Below are 17,861 nucleotides of genomic sequence, written 5' to 3'. Positions count from 1 at the left end.
TTACCCTGCTTCAACTGCCACTGCCCTTCCTATTGGTATTTCAGTCCCTGTGCTGGGATCTGTGCCAGCTTTCACTAACTTGCAGTATCACCTTGGAGCAAGTGGCTTAATCTGCCTGTGTCAGTTTACCCACCTATAAAACATTGTAGTGTATGTGTTGTAAATACATGAAAAAGGCAAATAAAGGCCAGACTACAAAGCTGTTCTCAGGTGACAATTTCTGACCTAGGCTGACTTTGAATTGGTGACTTAAGATCCATAGTCCATTACCAGTCAGTTTTCTTGTCACTTAACTCATCCACAGACTGAGGAACAGCATCAGCTATCAGTCACTCACGTGGGAGGCATGTACCCCGCTTATTGCAAATGGCCACTGTTGTATTTAAATGTGCTTTTTTTTCTTTTCCTTTTTTTTTGTATCATTCCCAATGCAGGCTAGAAGGATGGCTTGTTGCATAGATGAAGATTCCAGGCAGCACATTGTAATGATTTCCCCTGATGAACAAGGATTATCCCTAACCGGTTTAGAATTACTGACAAGTTGGGCTTGATTCAAATCAAATGAGAATGTCCCATTTAAAGTACTTTAGTCCAGTGGAGATTGAAACCGCAATTTAAAATGAAGAAACTGCACCTGCAGAATACTATTTAACCGTTTCCTTGTTACTGTTGGGTTAGGAGTTCTTTTGTCAGCTTGCAAAGGTTTAGATTTGTTTTAGGCTAGAAGGGAACCTTATCAATGCATCTATATCACAACAGCCAAAGAGTTCCACTGATTTACTGTTTACCTTGTCAATGTCAGCAAACCATGAAGTCAATATTATGTGTAATTATGCACAGTTATATTCTGCCTATCCTTAGACGTTTTTGGAAACCCCAGTGCAGAAGATAGCTAAACTAGCGAAAGGTAGGACTGTTCATCCAACCCAAGCCTCCAAGCTGTGCTAGAACTACAACCCAAGAGATGCTTTCTCCAGATCATTGCCTCATGTCCCCTTTAGTGATTTCATGGTGTTAGAATCGTAGAAAATGAGGGTTGGAAGGGACCTCAGGAGGACATCTATCCAACCCCCTGCTCAAAGCAGGACCATCCTCAACTAGATCATTCCAGTCAGGGCTTTGTTGAGCTGGCCTTTAAAAACCTTCAAGGATGGAAATTCCACCACCAGCTCTATAGGTAACTTGTTCCAGTGCTTCACCATTCTCCTAGTGGGAGAGATTTTCCTAATATCTAACCTAAGCCTCCCTTGCTGGAACTTGAGACCATTGCTCCTTGTTCCATCACCACTGAGAACAGTCCAGCTCCATCCTCTTTGTAACCACTCTTTTGATAGTTAAAGGACACTATCAAATCCCCTCTCAGTCTTCTCTTCTGCAGACTAAATAAGCCCAGTTCCTTCAGCTTCTCTTCAGAAGTCATGTGCCCCAGACCATTTTTGTTGCCCTCCACTGGACCCTCTCAAACTTGTCTGCATCTGTAGTGGGGGGCCCAAAACTTGACCCAGTACTCCAGATGTGGCCTCACGAGTACAGAATAGAAGGGAATAGCTACTTCCCTTGATCTGCTGGCAATGCTTCTACTAATGCAACCCAGTATGAAGTTAGCCTTTTTGGCAACAAGGGTACACTATTGACTCATGTTTAGCTTGTTGTGCACCCCTGGGCCCTTTTCTTTGGAGCTGCTGCTTAGCTGGTTGGTCCCAAGCCAGTTCTTTAACACCACACATTCACTAATTGGAGACGTGTTACAGGGACACTCTTGCCATGCAGCAGATTTTTGCATTGTGTAACCTTGCAACACAATACCAGGCCCATTTAGCAATTTTTTAGCTTTGATATCTTTTTGACATAGGCACACACAATTGCTTTCTACCTCTGTTCACAACCATAATTTTAAGACTCAAGTTTTCTATAAGCCATAAGGTCAAGCACTGTTGCTAAGAAACAAGACTTCAGGGAATTTTATTGTATTGCGGTATAAAATTAGGTGGACTGGCTGGGCTGGTGCTGTCTCAATGGTGGTAGCTCCGTATCCATTTTTCAGCACTATTAATCAGACTGAACTTGCTCTGTCAATTTACATTACAAAGAATTTATCCCAGTCACTGCAATCAACTGGTGCCACCACCTGTTCTGTCTCACCATCTATTTGTACACTCATCATTGTTGCATCTGAGTGCTTTTGTGCAAATTGCTATACAGATGTTGCATGTCAGCCATCTAAATGTTGCAAAGATATCACTTCTACCCGAAGAGTTTTGTCTGCCTATGCCTTTAGATCAATACGGCTACAACCAGTATCCCTGAAACATGGAAAATCTCGTAATTAGCCATTTTGAAATGAAAACTTCACAACTGAACAAGAAAGAAGTAAAATTCAACACCCTGCCTCCCATCTGACACCTCCAGGTAACCAGCCTGCTTCAACCTTTGTCTGTGCTTAATTTGCACACTCGCAAAGCAGCTTTTTTACAAATGGACTTTTCCACCCAGGGGACTCTACTCTCAGTTCCCCTATGCAATATTAAGTTTCTTTTCGACCTAGAAAATGTTACAATCTTTGAATTCTCTTTTGCCTGAAGAAGGGTGTTTGGGCCCAAAAGCTTGCAAAGAATTTTTTGCTACTATTTAGTTGGTCTAAAAAAAGGTATTGCCTTTACCTCAAGAGTTTTGTCTGCATAAGTGTTGCAGAGGCTCTTTTGCATGTTCTAATAACTGAGATATCACCTCAGAAGTAGACATGTCCTTATGTGTATTGCTCTTTCTGTTTGCTAGGTCAGTTCTTCAGCAAATAGAAGGGGCAGCCATTCTGTTATGAGCTGGACCTATCATAATGGACTACTTTTGTTATGGTCTGGGTGTTCATGCTGCAGTTCTAAAAGCTGGTTCATTTCATCTCCTTCCTAATACTTCCAGGCAATCAAGTAATTCTTGCCTCAAAGTCCTGTTTACTGCAGATACACTTTTTCCTCAGCCTGAAAACCCTGGTGTGACACTCATTTGGATCAGCTCCTGAGCAAAGGAATGAATTAACTTTGCTGCCAAATCCTCAGTATTGTACCTGGCCTTACAGCCTGGTCCATGATACGGATGAAACCGTGCCAGAAATTCAATTCAATGAAGAATTACAGCTTCAGCTTATAATGAAGTTATAAGGAAGAAAATCTTACTCGCATTTGCCAAGGAAATGTCCTAGAGCTCTGCTACCAAAAAAGTTTAATTAAACTTTGTGGTGATTAACAGAGCTTCAACCAAAAGCAGACGCAGATCTTACATCTGAAATCCAGTATGCTTCTTTGAGTGACCTGAATCAGGGGAAACTGTTATTTACCGGCTCAACTCTGAATGAAATGAACATTAACACTTCCCTATAGGCAGATTCGTTGCTTCTACTTTGAACGGAAGTGCTATGATGTCATTAGTCCAGATCATCATGGGACATTTCAAACAAGCCAGGAGCTGACAGTTGCAGAACAGCTTTTTTGGAAATCTACTCATACAGAAATAATGGGAAATACAACTGAAACATCTCCTGATTGCTAATTAGGTATGTCTGGCAAGCTTGCTGCTGCTATGAGGCTGGGGTGTGAGTTCTTGATCTTTAGTGGTTTCGCTTCAATTAAAAACAAAAAACTGAGGCGCAACCATCACCGTGACAACGACAGCATTTAGAGCTTGGCAGGTGACATAACCTCCATAAAGAACCGGAGGTGTTGGGAACACCAGAGTCACTTACTCATTTCCTACAAGTCACGAGGAACGCGCTACACACGCTGAGATGACACTTTAGTTCTAACATGATATTGTTTGTTTAATAAAATGTCCCCCCGGGCCAGATTAGCAAAAGGACAAAGGAGGTGGTATCACAATTCTTCTTTCATAGGATCTTTTGTCATTCCAATCTTCTAATAAACTTTCTCGGGGACAACACATCATTTTTCAAAAGTCCCTTGTTTGTACCTTACTTAAAGCAGGCGGCGATTCTGAGAGGTCTTCTAAAAGCAATCTGTGAGCGTGTCCCACAGCACACAGGTTAGTCTTCTCGGCACACAGGTTCCCAGCTCTTTCTTTCTACCTGACAGTGTGAATGAAAGGGATGCCTTGTTTTTCTAGCTCTGCTGGCTGTAACAGGCCACAGATGCCTCATTAAACATTAAGAGAAAAATGTTCTTGTCTCAGCTAGAACGTTCTCCCAAAGAGGAGTTTCTGTGCTCTGCAGCGTTCAGATTCCAGAATTCCCCGACGGCAGGATTTTTATTATTAGTGACGCTGTGCGACTGAAAGACTTTGTGAAGCCATGTGTAGAGTCAGCGGCAAGGAGTGGGAGAGGAAAAACAAATGGCTTTTCACTTATAAGCCCATCACATGCGATTGGAAGTCATTTGTGCAGAGGAATTCCATCCTGCCATTTTTATTCATCTTTCAGAGCCCAAAAGCATTTGTACAAGGGAGATTTTTATGAAGGTGGTATCTTAGAATCTGATCAAAGGCCTCTGAAGTCAGTTAAAAGGCCCCTGTTGAGTCCCTGGGCTTTGGATCAGACACACAGTTTAGCTTTTCTTCCTGTTGCTTATTCCTCATCTAAATTTACTGGGCATGATCCTGTATCTCATTGAAATTAGTGACAAAACACCCATTGGTTTTGACAGCAGTACAGCCCATGTGGATCTGATTTAATCAGTTAATACTTTTCCTATTCATTTTGTTGATGCAAACAATAAACTATGACTTCAAATAAGGGCTAAGCAGCTCCTGGACTGCCGGTGTACAAAGGTCCTATTTCCACAGCTAGTGTCCCACTTGCTGAAGAGTATAAGGAGGGGAATTCAGGGAAAGGAAGTTCAGCAATATTGCCTCCCAGTGAAATGTTTTTGTGTGGGCTTTCTTCAGAGTAAGGCTAAGGCTAAGGCTTAGGCCTTACTCTGAAGAAAGCCCACACCTCCACTGCACACAATGAAGGCACTTGGGTACCCACAAGCTGCATTGCTTCACTTTTAGGCATTAGGTCCCTAGAAGGAAATCCAAAACCAAGAGTTAGGTCTCCGAACTCCCTCTACAGCGCAGGGTGGGAATGAGGTGCCTCAAAAACATGATCCCAAAAGTATATATGCTGGGCAGGGAGTGGCCTAGAGCTAGCTAAGAGGAAACACTAAGTCCAAGAGTGTGTTCCCTTTCCTCTCCAAAGCTTAGGTGCCTGAGAGGGACTTCAGGCAAGAACCACTGTCCACTCTGGATCTGCAGTCCAGAACCTGCTCTTTGAGAGTAAGTACCTCTACTGGTTCTTTGACAAATGAAGGAGGGATCATTGATGTATTTTTTGGAAGACAGGGGCTGGGGACAGCTGTAGGCTGCCCTCTCAAGGATAGCCTACTGGTTAGAGCACTTCCAGAAAGTGGCAAATCAGGAGTCTAGGCCCTCCTCAACATAAAGGAATTCACCCTCTAAGGAGGTGTTGACACTACCAAGCTAGAGAATAGGCTAGGTGGAAGCATCCTTCTTCTGTCCTGTTGCAGCTGTGCTACCATGCCAAGAGGAATAAAAGGACTGTGGGACCAGGAAGGAAGTAAAGCAAGACCCTGATACTATGTGGTGCAGTGGTTTGGGCATTCAGAAGGGAAGGAAGAGTCTGGAGTTTTGGTCCCGGACTCCTATAGTTATTTCTCTATTTTATCCAGTGACCTCCATGTAACATTCATAAACGGTCCTTCAAGTGGAAACTGGAAGCCAGACTCTCTTCTGGGTGAGCGCCCTAACACCATAGTTCAGAATAATTCTGCCAGCTAGAATGAGAGACAAGGGTCACAAACTGGAGCTCCAGTGAGAGGGAATAGCGGATGATTTGGGGGTGATGAAAAGGCTTTCTAGCAAGAATCAAAATGATTATCTCAAATCAGGGCTAAGTAGTAGGGCTGTGCAAAATTTCTCCGGCTGTTTCGTTTGGAGGCTGTTTTGACTTGTTTCGAGGTGGAAACAGCAAAATCAAAATGAAACAAAGGGCTTTGAAACAGCCTTGAAATGAAACGAGAGCAGTTGAAAAGTTATGAAAGTTTCGAGTTTCAAAGCTGAAGCTGGGCTTGCCTGCAGGGAAACAGAAAGTAGGGAGGGGGAGAGGGGGAAAGGACTGCTCTCATTATTGACGGTGTAGCTGGCCAGTGACTGTCATCCTTCCTTGAGGTCCCTTCCAATCCCGGTGCTCTGGGGGAGGGATGGAAAACACACACACAGTCACACATGTTGCGAGTTTTGTTTGTCAGCAGCTTGAGGTGCAGTTTCCCAGAAACCGATGTGCCTATCTCCTTGAAAGCTGGCAGGCTTTGTGGCCTCAGCAGGGGCCACCACCCATGCAGTTTTTACCCTGCTGTGCCTTAACACACACACGTGACACGAGTTTTGCTTTCAAGACTTTGAGGTGCAGTTTCCCAGAAACCCTTGCACCTATCTCCTTGAAACATGGCCGCCTTCATGGCCTCAGAAGGGCTACCATCCCTGAAAGTTTCATCCAAATCAGGCAAGAAATGACAAAGTTATAGGCAGTTTCATGCTTCCTCATAGCCTATGGGCAAAACATAGAAACCGTTTTGACGAAACAAAATGGAACAGCGGTTTTGAAAGAAAACAAAACTTGAAATGAAACAGTCCCATCGAAACAGAAGTCAAAATGAAATGGTGCTGTTTTGCATAGCCCTACTAAGTTGCCCTACTCGTCACCTTGAAAACTGGGTGGGTCATAGACCAACTATTTTAGAGATGTTTGTTTTGAAACATCAGGGTCATTTTTTGTGACCACATAGACATGTTTCTTATGGAGTTAAGAGTCTTCTGAGTAGCTTGGTGACTGTGGGAGTTTCTCACGAGGCACTAAACAAATGTCATCGTTCACTTTGAGATGAGGAACGTTCTGGACAGTGTTTATACCACCTGCTTACCACCATAGTTCAATCCCATTGAATGCTCCTGCACTGTTTGTTCTAGGGAAACGGAACAAATGCTCTGCTCTGCACAGCCATACCTCTCAAGCCAACATTTTGATTCATAAAATGAAAAATGTGGGTCTTCCATATGTCTTGAAAAAAACTCTGAAGACATCCTGTGTCGTCTTGGGAAATGATGGACATCTCATTACTTTACACTGGCAGGTGTTTAGGGTCTGTTTGTGTTATCTTGTGATGAACAAGGCATTTCTAGCTATCCAAAGGTAAATCCCAATCCCTGAAACATAGTATCTGGGTATCTCCCAGGTAAAATTCAGAGCACCAGCAGGCTTCCTAGTGAACCCCATGGAAGTATTGGCATTCCTGCCTTGTCAGAGCACACGATCTGCTTAAGATGCTTTATCTGTGCATTACAGCCTTCTGTTTGGGAGGCAAAAGGAAAAGTGGAAACGTCAGCGTTTAACCCCTTTTTTAATTTCTGAAATTGCTCATATACCAAAGCAAGGTATGCAAGGTTCCTACAGCAGCACAGAAATATGGTGGGCTCCAAAGATGCAGCAGGCTGGCAGTGAAGCAGCAAGCTGAAAAACAATACAAGGGGAAAGACAAGTGAAGGACTGCCTTTTGGCCAAATACATCCGAGCAAGAATCCCTTCTGTGAATCTCTCAACTGCTGTTGCATGCTGGACCAAGAGGTTGCTAATAGCCAAGCAAAATGGAGACAGTAGTTTAGATTCTCAGGTTTCAGCTGAAAGTCTCTCTATGCCACAACCAGCAGGGATCCCTTTACATCTACCTCGGGAGAAGGAAGGGGAGAACTAACCCTGTTGGGATTTGACCCTGTGGTTCCAGCAAGTCTGGGCATTGCAAATCTGGGGCTTAAACTACTAAGCTGTACCCTCTGGGTGGAGATAATATAATATACACACACAGAGACATGTGTTTTCTTTCCCCCTTGCTTGTATTTGCTGGGGATATTGACTTCCTAAAGAGGCTTTGTGCTCTTCAGGAATCTGTCTAGCATAGTTCTGCCCAAGCAGCAGTTCATTGTACTGTTATATGCAGGGGATAGTGAGCCATGGTGAGGAACAGATGGAATTAGCACTTAGGGAAAAAGAGACAGAAATCATAGCAGAACTGCTCTGGAGTAGGCTGTGCTGCCTCTGGCCTGACTTGTGTGTCGGGAGCCCCCTCTGCTGGCTGTTGGTTACGTTACTGTCTTCCCTGAATTCCTACCAGCTTCATACCAAGTGGTACAGATAATTTTCCTTTGCACAAACCTCCCCTCCACCCAACTAACTCTCAGGATTGGTTTTGTTGCTATTGTTGTTGCATTGGTAGTGGCGCCTTTATGCAGCACTCTGGCTCTGTGGCCAGAGAGCTGAGAAAGCTTATACAAAGGCAGCTAATGCCATTCACTCCTTGCCTGCTCTGCTCCACCAACATGCTATTCTTTGGTCTCTTTCCTTATCTTCTCAGGCGCTTCTCTTCCTGCTTTACTGCCTGCTGTCACCCACAGGTGCATTCCCTTCCCTTCCTTTCCCAGTGAGCAGGGGCTCACCCTCTCTCCACTTAAGTTCTTCCTCTGCTCCTTTACTCAATCAGTCCCAATAACCTTAAATTGCATCAGTGAATGTTGCCAAGAGTAGCAAACTTTGGCTAAACATTTCCCACCATTACTAGTGTGGCAGGCTCACTGCTTTTGCCTGGCAAGCCCGGCTTGGACAAGGACACTTTGGATGATTGGTGAAACACTGGCGGGGGGGAGGAGTCCCTGGACCTGACTGAAGACTGCGCTTTGCAGGTCTGGCAGACTTCAGGGGAGGGGGCTCCAGTGTAGATAAAAGCAATAGTTATAGTAATAGTTTAATTCTGCCAGCAGCAGCCACAGCAGCTTTGGCATAGATAAGGGAGTGGTGGCCATTGACTGGTTTTGAGCTCCCTGCCATGGTAGTGGTAGACGTGGTCTGACAGGGGTGAGATTACATGGTAGTTAAAATGTTGGCTTGGACTCTTCTCAACCGAGTCATGGCAGCTCGAGCCTGTATCCTCAGCAGAGGGCTGGACGGAGCGGTGCGCAGACCAACACACACAGCTGGTCCTGGGAGCAGCTTGAGGCTGCTCGGGCCCCATGCGGTGTGCAGTTCGGCACACAGAAAACCTGCCCTGGGAGCAGCTTGAGGCTGCTCAGGTTAGCCCCGGAATAAGCCGGATAACCGGAGCCCCACAGTGCAGCCTGGCCGAAAGGTTAGCCTCAGCATAAGCCGGACAACTGGAGCCCTGCAGTGTGGCCCAGCCAAAGAACTAAAAGAGCCCCAGAGCCTAGAGCAGGGCCCAGGAAAGGGAAGGCCTAGACATAAGTAAGAATTTCTTTACTGTCCGAGCCCCCAAGGTCTGGAACAGCCTGCCGCCGGAGGTGGTTCAAGCGCCTACATTGAACACCTTCAAGAGCAAACTGGATGTTTATCTTGCTGGGATCCTGTGACCCCAGCTGACTTCCTGCCCTTTGGGCAGGGGGCTGGACTCGATGATCTTCTGAGGTCCCTTCCAGCCCTAATGTCTATGAAATCTATGAAATAAGGCTAGGTAAACCCAGCCAGCAGCGACTAGATTCCCCCCCACAAGAGCTGGAAGAACCCTTGGTGCCCAAAGTGGGGCACAAGGCCAGGAGGGGAGGTCTTGGAGTGAACCAGACAACACTGGTGGGGCCTCTGATTGAGTGAAGGGCTCTGAGGCCCAGTTGGCAGCTCCTCATAGAAAACTGTAAGCTGCTGGTGGAGTTGGGTCCTGCAGGGGAGGCATTCCTGAAATAAGGCAACTCCACCCCCTCCCCCAAGGGAAGCCCTGGGTGGAAGTTTCCCTCCCAGCTAGACCCATAGAAAGGGGAAGCGCCCCTTGCTAGTTGGGATCCAGGGGTAAACATGCCTTATATCGTGTAAAACTGTGCCTCATGTTTTGTATAATTGTAATCATAATTATAAATATGTTGTACAAAAATGTTATGGAATTGGGTTAGTTTGGTATAATGGGTTTTTGGCTTATCGTTTTGTAAATATGTATCTGTATACCTTTGGTGTTGTTAAAAGATATTGCTAAGAATATTTTTGGAAAGTTCTGTTACCTATTAGGATACATATATAATAAAAAATAATATGTATATTATAATTCAATAAACTGTAAATAGTTAAGAGCATTGGTGTGCAATTGACTCTATAGAGAAAAGAGGGACCCGCGCTCAAATCACCAGTGTCCCTCTCACAGCACTGTCGCCTGCCTCACTATCCCTTCCGACTGAGGACAGGCACACCAATAGTTTAACTCTGCCAGCAGCAGCTACAGCAGCCTTGGCATAGATAAGGAAGTGGTGGCCATTGACTGATTTTGAGCTCCCTGCCATGGTAGTAGTGGTAGATGGTAGACGTGGTCTGAGGGGGGTGAGAGTACATGGTAATTAAAATGTTAGCCTGGACTCCTCTCAACACCAGTGGTCCCCTCATTACTACTGAGTGCTACAACTGAGCTAGTAATAACAAGAGTGATACATGTATTTTCAACAGGATCTTGGACAAAAGTTGTCAGCACAAAGCAATTTATTTTATTCTGACCTATATGACACTTTGTTATAAGGGTATACATCACCCACCCTTTTTCCTGAAATTTCATCACTCAAGATGTCTCCAAGGCCAAAGTCTGTCCTGTTGGTGGCAGCTGTGGTGTCCTGCCTGTCCTTCCAAACAGCAAAGTCTGCTTTCTGAGCACCAAGGATGAGCCTACATGAGGAACCTGGAGAGGTCTTCTTTAATTTCAGCTTCATCCCAAGGTCCATGGATGTTGTCTTTGAACAACTGCAGCCTGATAAGGTAGTAAGGGCACAGGCAGGAAATGGAGACCAGCAGGAGGGTGAAGAGAACAGCACCAACACTGGAGATGGTCAGCAACCCAGCCAGCGCAGACAAGGCAAAGACCACAGTGACCATTATATAGCAGCGGGGTGTCTGCGCCTTCAGCTTCTTCTGCAGCATGGGCCACAGGGCAAAGATCTGGATGGCAAAGGTGACCATGACAAAGGCATGCAGGGAACGGGGCAGCCGGGAGGCCAGGCACACAGAAGCAAAGATGGCCATGTTCAGGGACAGTGTGCTGGAGACAATGGCTGCATTGGCCCCATAGTCAAAGAAGATCAGATGGCCGAGGAGCATGAAGACTGACATGGCGTAAATGGTGTCTGTGCTGATTGACTCTGTCAGAGTCTTCAGCACCGGGGAGAAGCCGTAGGTGAAGGCTACAAACACCAGGGTGCTCTTCAGGTCCGCCCACCGTGTCCGCCTATTCTCCTTCCTCCCTGCCCCTGCATCGATTGCATCAAACAGGATGTAGCCAATCAGAGAAGAGATCAGGCCTGCCCCAAACAGCCACTGTGGGCTCAGCAGCCCGTCATCCATGTACCACCAGATGACAATGAAGACACAGACACTGCACAGCTGCTGTACTACCGCCCCAGACTCAAACACCACTGCCCAGTACTGGTACTGCCGGGCATGGATATTCTTCCGCAACTCCTCCAGGAAACGCTGGTCCACGTAGTTATCTGGGAAAGGCTGCCTCTCATACAGCACCTTCTGCCAGTGTCTCGTAGGGTTCACTTCCATCTGAGCACAGCCCATTCTTCCAACAAACCCTGGCAGCTTGAGCTGAGATCCCCCTCACGCAGCTCTGGGAGAGCCACGTGCATGGAAGGGCTGGTTCTCTAGGAGCGTGCAAAGAAATGACTTCCCAATGTCCCCTTTCTGTGATGGAGGCTTATCAGTGCTGCTTGTCCAGCAAGTCAGGCTGGGACTGAGACTCGCTTTCTCACTCTTAGCAGGCTGAGCAGGACTCCTAGAAGACAAACACATGATGGTGAGAAATGCAAATCAGAAATCTCAGGGCCCGAACTCCACTCTCAAGTCTCCTGCTTCCCTCAGGGCCTTGATCTTGTATAGGAGGAGTTACTGAACAGCTGTGACTGCAGTGAGCAATCAGTTGCCGTAGCTTCTCCCCAGATCCTGGAGCATCAGCATCTTCTGGGGCTTTCTCTGGTAATGCTGGGGAAGGTGGCAGCTGGTCCGACCAAGGCACTCGGTGGGAGTATTCCTGAGTTCTGCAACGTTTCTGGCCTCTCAGTCCCTGCAACCTTGACTGAATCACTTTAATCTCTCCGAGCAGAATGAATGCCGGAGTGAGGATCCTGGGCCATTACTGTCCAGGGAATTACATAAGAGCTCTCAGTTTTAATTCAGCACTGCTGCTGAGCAACTTGCCAAAGTCACGCACCAAAGTGTAAGGAACTGGGGTGTGCAGGGGGGAAGTCAGCTATGGGGATCCCTGCCTGGAACTCATTGAAGGACTGGGCCCAAAACCACGGCCCAGCTCACAGAAGCAGAGCCCATCCCTGCACAGGGAAAGCCTCAGTGACTATCAACCTTGCTTTGCAACATGCCTCTAGAGATCACCTGCGCTGAACCCTGACAGAACAAGGGACAAGGGTTAGATTCTCATCTCTATGCTGAGAGCAGCCTGCTCTTGGCCAAGTACATGAAGGGACTGCCAGCTCCCGCATCAGCCCTGATCTCAACTACTAGGGAGGTGACAGAAGGAACAGGCACTGGATGCACAGCCTGGACGGCTCTGTAGGTGACACATGTATGTGTGCGTGTGTGTAACAGGGCCAGCCAGACAGAGCATCTACCGGGCTGCCAGCAGAGGGTGTGACACTAAAGATGTTTCCCTTCTTGCTGCACCCCAGGACTTTGGAAGCGGGCTGGCACTGAGCCCCAAGCATGTTGGAAAAGCACAACTGTACCATGCTGCAAACAGGTGTCAGGGCACAGGTTTTGAGCCCACAGCCATTTACCGAAGCCTCCAGGGTATTCTGTGAAGGGGAGGGAAAGCCCCTGGGGACCTCCGGGCCCACTCCTCGGGCAGGCCTGCCGAGCAGGGCAGCTGGTGGCCCCTGCCGGGATTCAGCAGGTCTCTGGGCAGCAGGGCTGTCCTGCTCCTGTTGTACAGTGCTGACACGCTCCCAGGTCGGTGGGACTCGAGCGCAGATGCCAGCCCCGCTGCAGCCCCCAAAAGCCAGTGGGATACAGAGGTGGCCAGATGCATTGTGCCAGGGGGAAGGGAGGGATGTAGTGGGGAATACCTACCTGCAGGCCCCAGCCCCTGCTCCCTGCTCCCGGCTGCAAAGACACTTCCTGGTCTGCGCAGCTCTGCTACAGAGGCCAAAACAACGAGCTGGGAGCAGCAGGAGCTTTTCAAAATGCAGTGGGTGCCATCTGCTGGCTTCCAGTATTACTGCCTCCTCATACATTCACAGATGCTGGGGTCGGAAGGGACCTCAGTAAGTCATCGAGTCCGACCCCTGCCCTGGGCAGGAAAGAGAGCGGGGGTTGGACAGGCAGAAGAGCCCAGCAAGGCTGGCAGGTGCATGCCCCTGCCCTCAGGGCTGGACACAGGCATGGGCAAACTGGATGGCTGCCCAGGGCCCAGACAGGAAGGGGGCCCAAAAATGGTAAAAATAATAATAATAATTATTATTATCATTATCTCTGGCAAAGGGGGCCTGATACTAAATTAATATTTAAATTTATTAAAATATGGTCCAACCTAATTATACTGAGCCCTGTTTGTAACCATCCCAGAGCTATGTTTAGGACACCAGTAGGTAATGCAGTCCAGGCTCAGAGTTAGCGGGATAGACCATGGGACCCCCAGCCCTGGGGTTGGGGGTGGGTGGGCTCACAGCATTGAAGTCAGGAGACTGGCCGGGAAGGTGTCTCTTGCTCCAGTGGAGCATACGGCAGATAGGGATCTCTCATCTCAGCTTAGCAATCATATTTTGGGCCTCTCCAAATTAGTACCCGAGGTCAGGCTGCTCAGGTGGGGACTAATGGGGACAGCTTGAGCTAGGCGTAGGGTTAGAGAATGGATCTATCTGTCTTTCTGGTTCGAGGTGGTAGGATTCCCAGAGCTATATTTAGGGCACAGTTGGTAATGCTGTCTAGGCTGAGAGTTAACTGGATAGACCCTGGAGCCTCCCACCTAGGGGTGGGGAGAGGTGGACTCCCATGAAAATGACTTGTACCATCATGGAGTAAAATCCAATCACTACCTTTCAGTCAGTGAAGTGAGGCAAGGTTTCAGTCTGCACAGCTGTGAGTGCATAGTGAGAGCTATTAGGCAGGGCTGCAAGAACTGGGGATGACACATTCTTTTTTCTTCCCAGCTTCCTGTTATAACTACTGGCCACGCTCCAGGCACTGCTTCCCAGCTCAGCAAGGAGGGTGGCTGGTCACAGAGCCAAACTCTGTGAAGGTAGGATTTCTGTTGGATGTAAGCGTCAATCTCCTTTGCAGATGTTGTGTAGACAGAGTCCTGGCAATGGGTTCTTGATATAGGACAAAGCATTTTTACTGTCCCCCCTAAGGACCTGTTATTGTCTTTCAAGGAATAGTTATGTGCTGGAAGTGACCCTTGGCAGACTCTGCTTGCTCAGGGAAGTAACCGAAAGTTATGGTTCCCAGGCACTGAGATGCTTTTGCCTTTTCACTGCTTCCTTAGGGTGTGAACTGTTGACACTATAAAGTCATCTACTTTACATCTTACCCTATAGTACATTTACTCCATTAAAAAGAAGACCCATGACCAGGCTGGCAATATGTGCTATTACAGCACCTAGCTAGTAGGTGGCAAGAGAGCTGATCTGCATGAAGTAATGGGTACCTTGGGGAAAATTAACTATAGAGAGGACACACAGCACTTACTGTATCTACAGTAAGTCACCCTGGGATAAAGTGAATACTGTGCCCCTGCTAACAAAGCTGTGCTTCTAGGTCAAAGACATTCTGGTCTCATGTCTGTGGCTGGCCTTGGCTGTCAGGGTGAAAGATGGAGAGGCAGACTTTGGTTCTCTCTTCAGACACAGATCCCACTAGTACTTTACTTGAGCTTGAAAATGAACTGGAGAAGGCCCAGTGCTACCTGTGAACTGCAGACATAAATAATTCCTTGCACAGAGAAATGCTAAGTAGGGGCAAAATGCTGCCTCTGATATATTGACCCAACTCCCATTGGGAGAGTGGGGTTCCACACGTCTAACAGAGTCTGGCTGTAAGTGGGCAAGCCCAGCCTGTGCCCACTTCTGGTGAGACTTCAGTTTCTCATAGGCTAGGGACAGACATTACACATAAACCAGTTTAAGTGATCAGAAACTGGTTTAAACCTGTAACAGAACAGACGTTCAGTGCACATAAACCAGTTTGAAAATGGCTGAAACTGGTTTGAGATAAACCTGGTTGAATGTAGTATCAGACTAAACTGATTTGAGTCAAACCAGTTTATTCAATGTCTGTCCCAGACCCCTTGCTAGTTTAAGTTAAACCAGACTCCCCCAGCATCCTGGCATGCTCTCTGAGCTGGGTGGAGCTCTCTGCTCCACAGCAGAGTGGGCCCCTCCCCTCTGCTCCCTGGCTGGAGCTTGGCAGAGAGCATCTGCCTAGCTTCTCCCTGCTCCCCCCCCCCCCGTCCCCTCTGCCTTACACAGACTCCTCTCAGCATTAGCTAGCACGCCACATGCTGGCTACGGTCCATGCTGTGGCAGACAGGACAAAGGCAGAATCAACAGGTAGCTGGTAATGTCCCTCTGTTGTTTTCTTAACAGGCTGATAAACACTGAGTTAGGGGTGATAAACACTGTGTTATCAATTCCCTGCTGGGCTGGTCAGAGGTGGGGGGGGAAACCCCTTCCTAATCAAAGTGTCCTGCCAGGGCCTGGCCACGTCCCCCTCAGCTCAGCATTGCAGGATGGACAGGAAGGCTGTTTTAGCACCCCCCAGCTTCCTGTCCCATGTTCCCAGCAGCTCTGGAGCAGCCCCCTGTGCTGCTCTGCTGTGCACGCTGCTGGCGCAGCTGAGGTCTCCATGGAGGCTGGCACAAGCCATGTGGGCAGGGCGCTGGGAAATGGAGTCCCCAGCCAACCGGCGGCCCAGAGGTTCCCCATCCCTGCCTTAAAGGCTAATTGCATGGCTCAAAATCCTCCCCTTGACCACACCCCATGTCTCATAGGTATTACAGAAACATTGTTCCCTGTGTGGGGTTTCAGCCCCCCTGTGTGGGGACCCCTTTAATCTAGATAGGCCTTTTAGCCTGGGCCCACTGTGACAGACCTGGTTTAAGGCACTAGCTTACATCTGTCCCTTCCAGTCACTGGGCCCCTGGCTTCTGCCTGCTGGGCCCCCGGCCGCCGTCTGGCTGTGTCTCCTCTCCCTGCCTGCCCTGGGCTCAATAACTGCTTGAGCCTTGAGCCTGCCACTGGCAGAGCACAAGACAGTCAAGTGCCCCCTGGACACTAATGAGTCCTCCATGCCGCTTCCAGCCTCCTCCCAAACCACCAGGGTAACAACAACATAACATAAGCTATAACAAAATAATAACAAAGTAGCAGCCCTCTGTCCCTTTAAGAGGGAAAACCTTTACCTGCCACAGCCTGCCTCCCTGCCAGGGTACCTCTCAAGTTCCCCGAGCCTCCCTGGTCCTGTAGGCAGCAAATGGTCAGGCCAGCACCCCTGGGTGTCTCTCCTGGGCAGGGGCTCCTTCCCCTGTGGCAGCCAGAGAGAGACTCCCTGCAGCCAGCCTCAGCCTTGGGCTTATAAGCTCCTCAGGCCCTGCCTGCATCCAGTCCGCTGACCCCCGCAGGTGCTTGCTGATAGCCCAGTAGCCTTTTGCCCTGGCAACCAGCTTGCAGAGTTCCCTGGCTGGGCTGCCTTTACCTTGAAGTAACAGGGAGCCCCAGGCTCTCTGTTACACCCGCTATTGCTCGCTCACCAGAGAAGGATGAGCTGTGCGATGGCCTCTCTCTGCAGGCAACGCTGTAAACCTTGGAAGAAGCAAAAGGTAACAGCACAACCCCTGCTGTATGCTTTGGGTTTCCTGACATGGCCTCTTGCCAAGGAGGAATTGTTACTGGGGTTTGTCCACAGCCCTAGTGTGATATGTTCCAGCTGGCAAAGGTTAAGTCTGCCCAAACTAAGCAGTTCATGGGATGAGCAGGCTTAAAGCTCATGGGTGCCTGAAGCCAGTGGTACATGAGGCAGTAATGTGCCCAGTGTCATGTCTAGCTGCGTTTGTCTCCCCAGCCTGAGAGACCAAGTGCCTATTTACAGCTCAGTCCAGCTGATGAAAACCAGGCCAGATGAGTTAGCTTTAGTATACTTTATAACACTCATGTACTGTAGAGGGCAGTCTAGCACTGTTGGGAGAGACACGGGATGGCCTGTTGAGCCATACTTCTTAGTGAACAAGCTAAACAACCCAGGTAGTAACACTGAAGAGAACTGTAGCCAAGTGGGTCTCTTCCATCTCCAAAGCCCAAACATCGATGACCTTTTGGAGAGGTTACTTAGGAGGTTGTGGAATCCCCATTCTTGGAAGATTTTAAGAGCAGTTTAGCCAAATACTTAGATGAAATGCATTAGATGGGGATAATCCTGTCTTGATCATCCCTGCCTGGACAGGAGAAAATCTGCTCAGAGAGTGCTTCCTGTTGGGCAGGCAGTAGGTGTGTGGTCTCTTTGACCTCCCACCTCCTGGATGAGGAGGGCTGCACTCAGCAAGTGCTGTTCTTGGTGAGGCTGAGCTGGGAGATGGGTCACTCAGGGGGCTTGTCTCCATAGGGTCGTTGTTGCCACACGCAAGCTGTTCAGCTTCTAAAGGGTCAAGTACGCTGCCCATGCTCACAGCACCGCAGTAGGGAAGATCACCACTTTTATCATCCTCTGAAGCAAGGGACAAAGCTCCTGTAATAAGTATTGTCTGGGAGATATAGGAAAAGTAAACACAAGAGGCTGGGGATTGTCACGGAGAAGGACAGGAATTGCTGGGGAAAGAGTGCTA

General features: G+C 48.1%; 1 protein-coding gene across 2 annotated transcripts; it reads right to left on the bottom strand.

Annotated features, from left to right (window-relative positions):
* Positions 1-10,504: 10,504 nt before the first annotated feature.
* On the bottom strand, positions 10,505-16,562 carry PIGC (phosphatidylinositol glycan anchor biosynthesis class C). Of its 2 annotated transcripts, none has more exons than XM_059728282.1 (2): positions 16,446-16,562; positions 10,505-11,810 (listed from the first exon to the last, which is right to left on the bottom strand). In XM_059728282.1, the coding sequence occupies exon 2, from the start codon at positions 11,594-11,596 to the stop codon at positions 10,703-10,705; it is 894 nt and encodes a 297-aa protein (XP_059584265.1). In that variant the 5' UTR covers positions 11,597-11,810; positions 16,446-16,562; the 3' UTR covers positions 10,505-10,702. The 2 variants fall into 2 exon arrangements, with proteins under 2 accessions (XP_059584265.1, XP_006277640.1); XM_006277578.3 differs by lacking the exon at positions 16,446-16,562 and adding an exon at positions 13,118-13,202.
* Positions 16,563-17,861: the final 1,299 nt, after the last annotated feature.

This window comes from Alligator mississippiensis, chromosome 5 (assembly GCF_030867095.1).
Source record: "Alligator mississippiensis isolate rAllMis1 chromosome 5, rAllMis1, whole genome shotgun sequence".
Classification (NCBI taxonomy): domain Eukaryota; kingdom Metazoa; phylum Chordata; order Crocodylia; family Alligatoridae; genus Alligator; species Alligator mississippiensis.
This window is presented reverse-complemented; position numbering and strand designations above follow the sequence as displayed.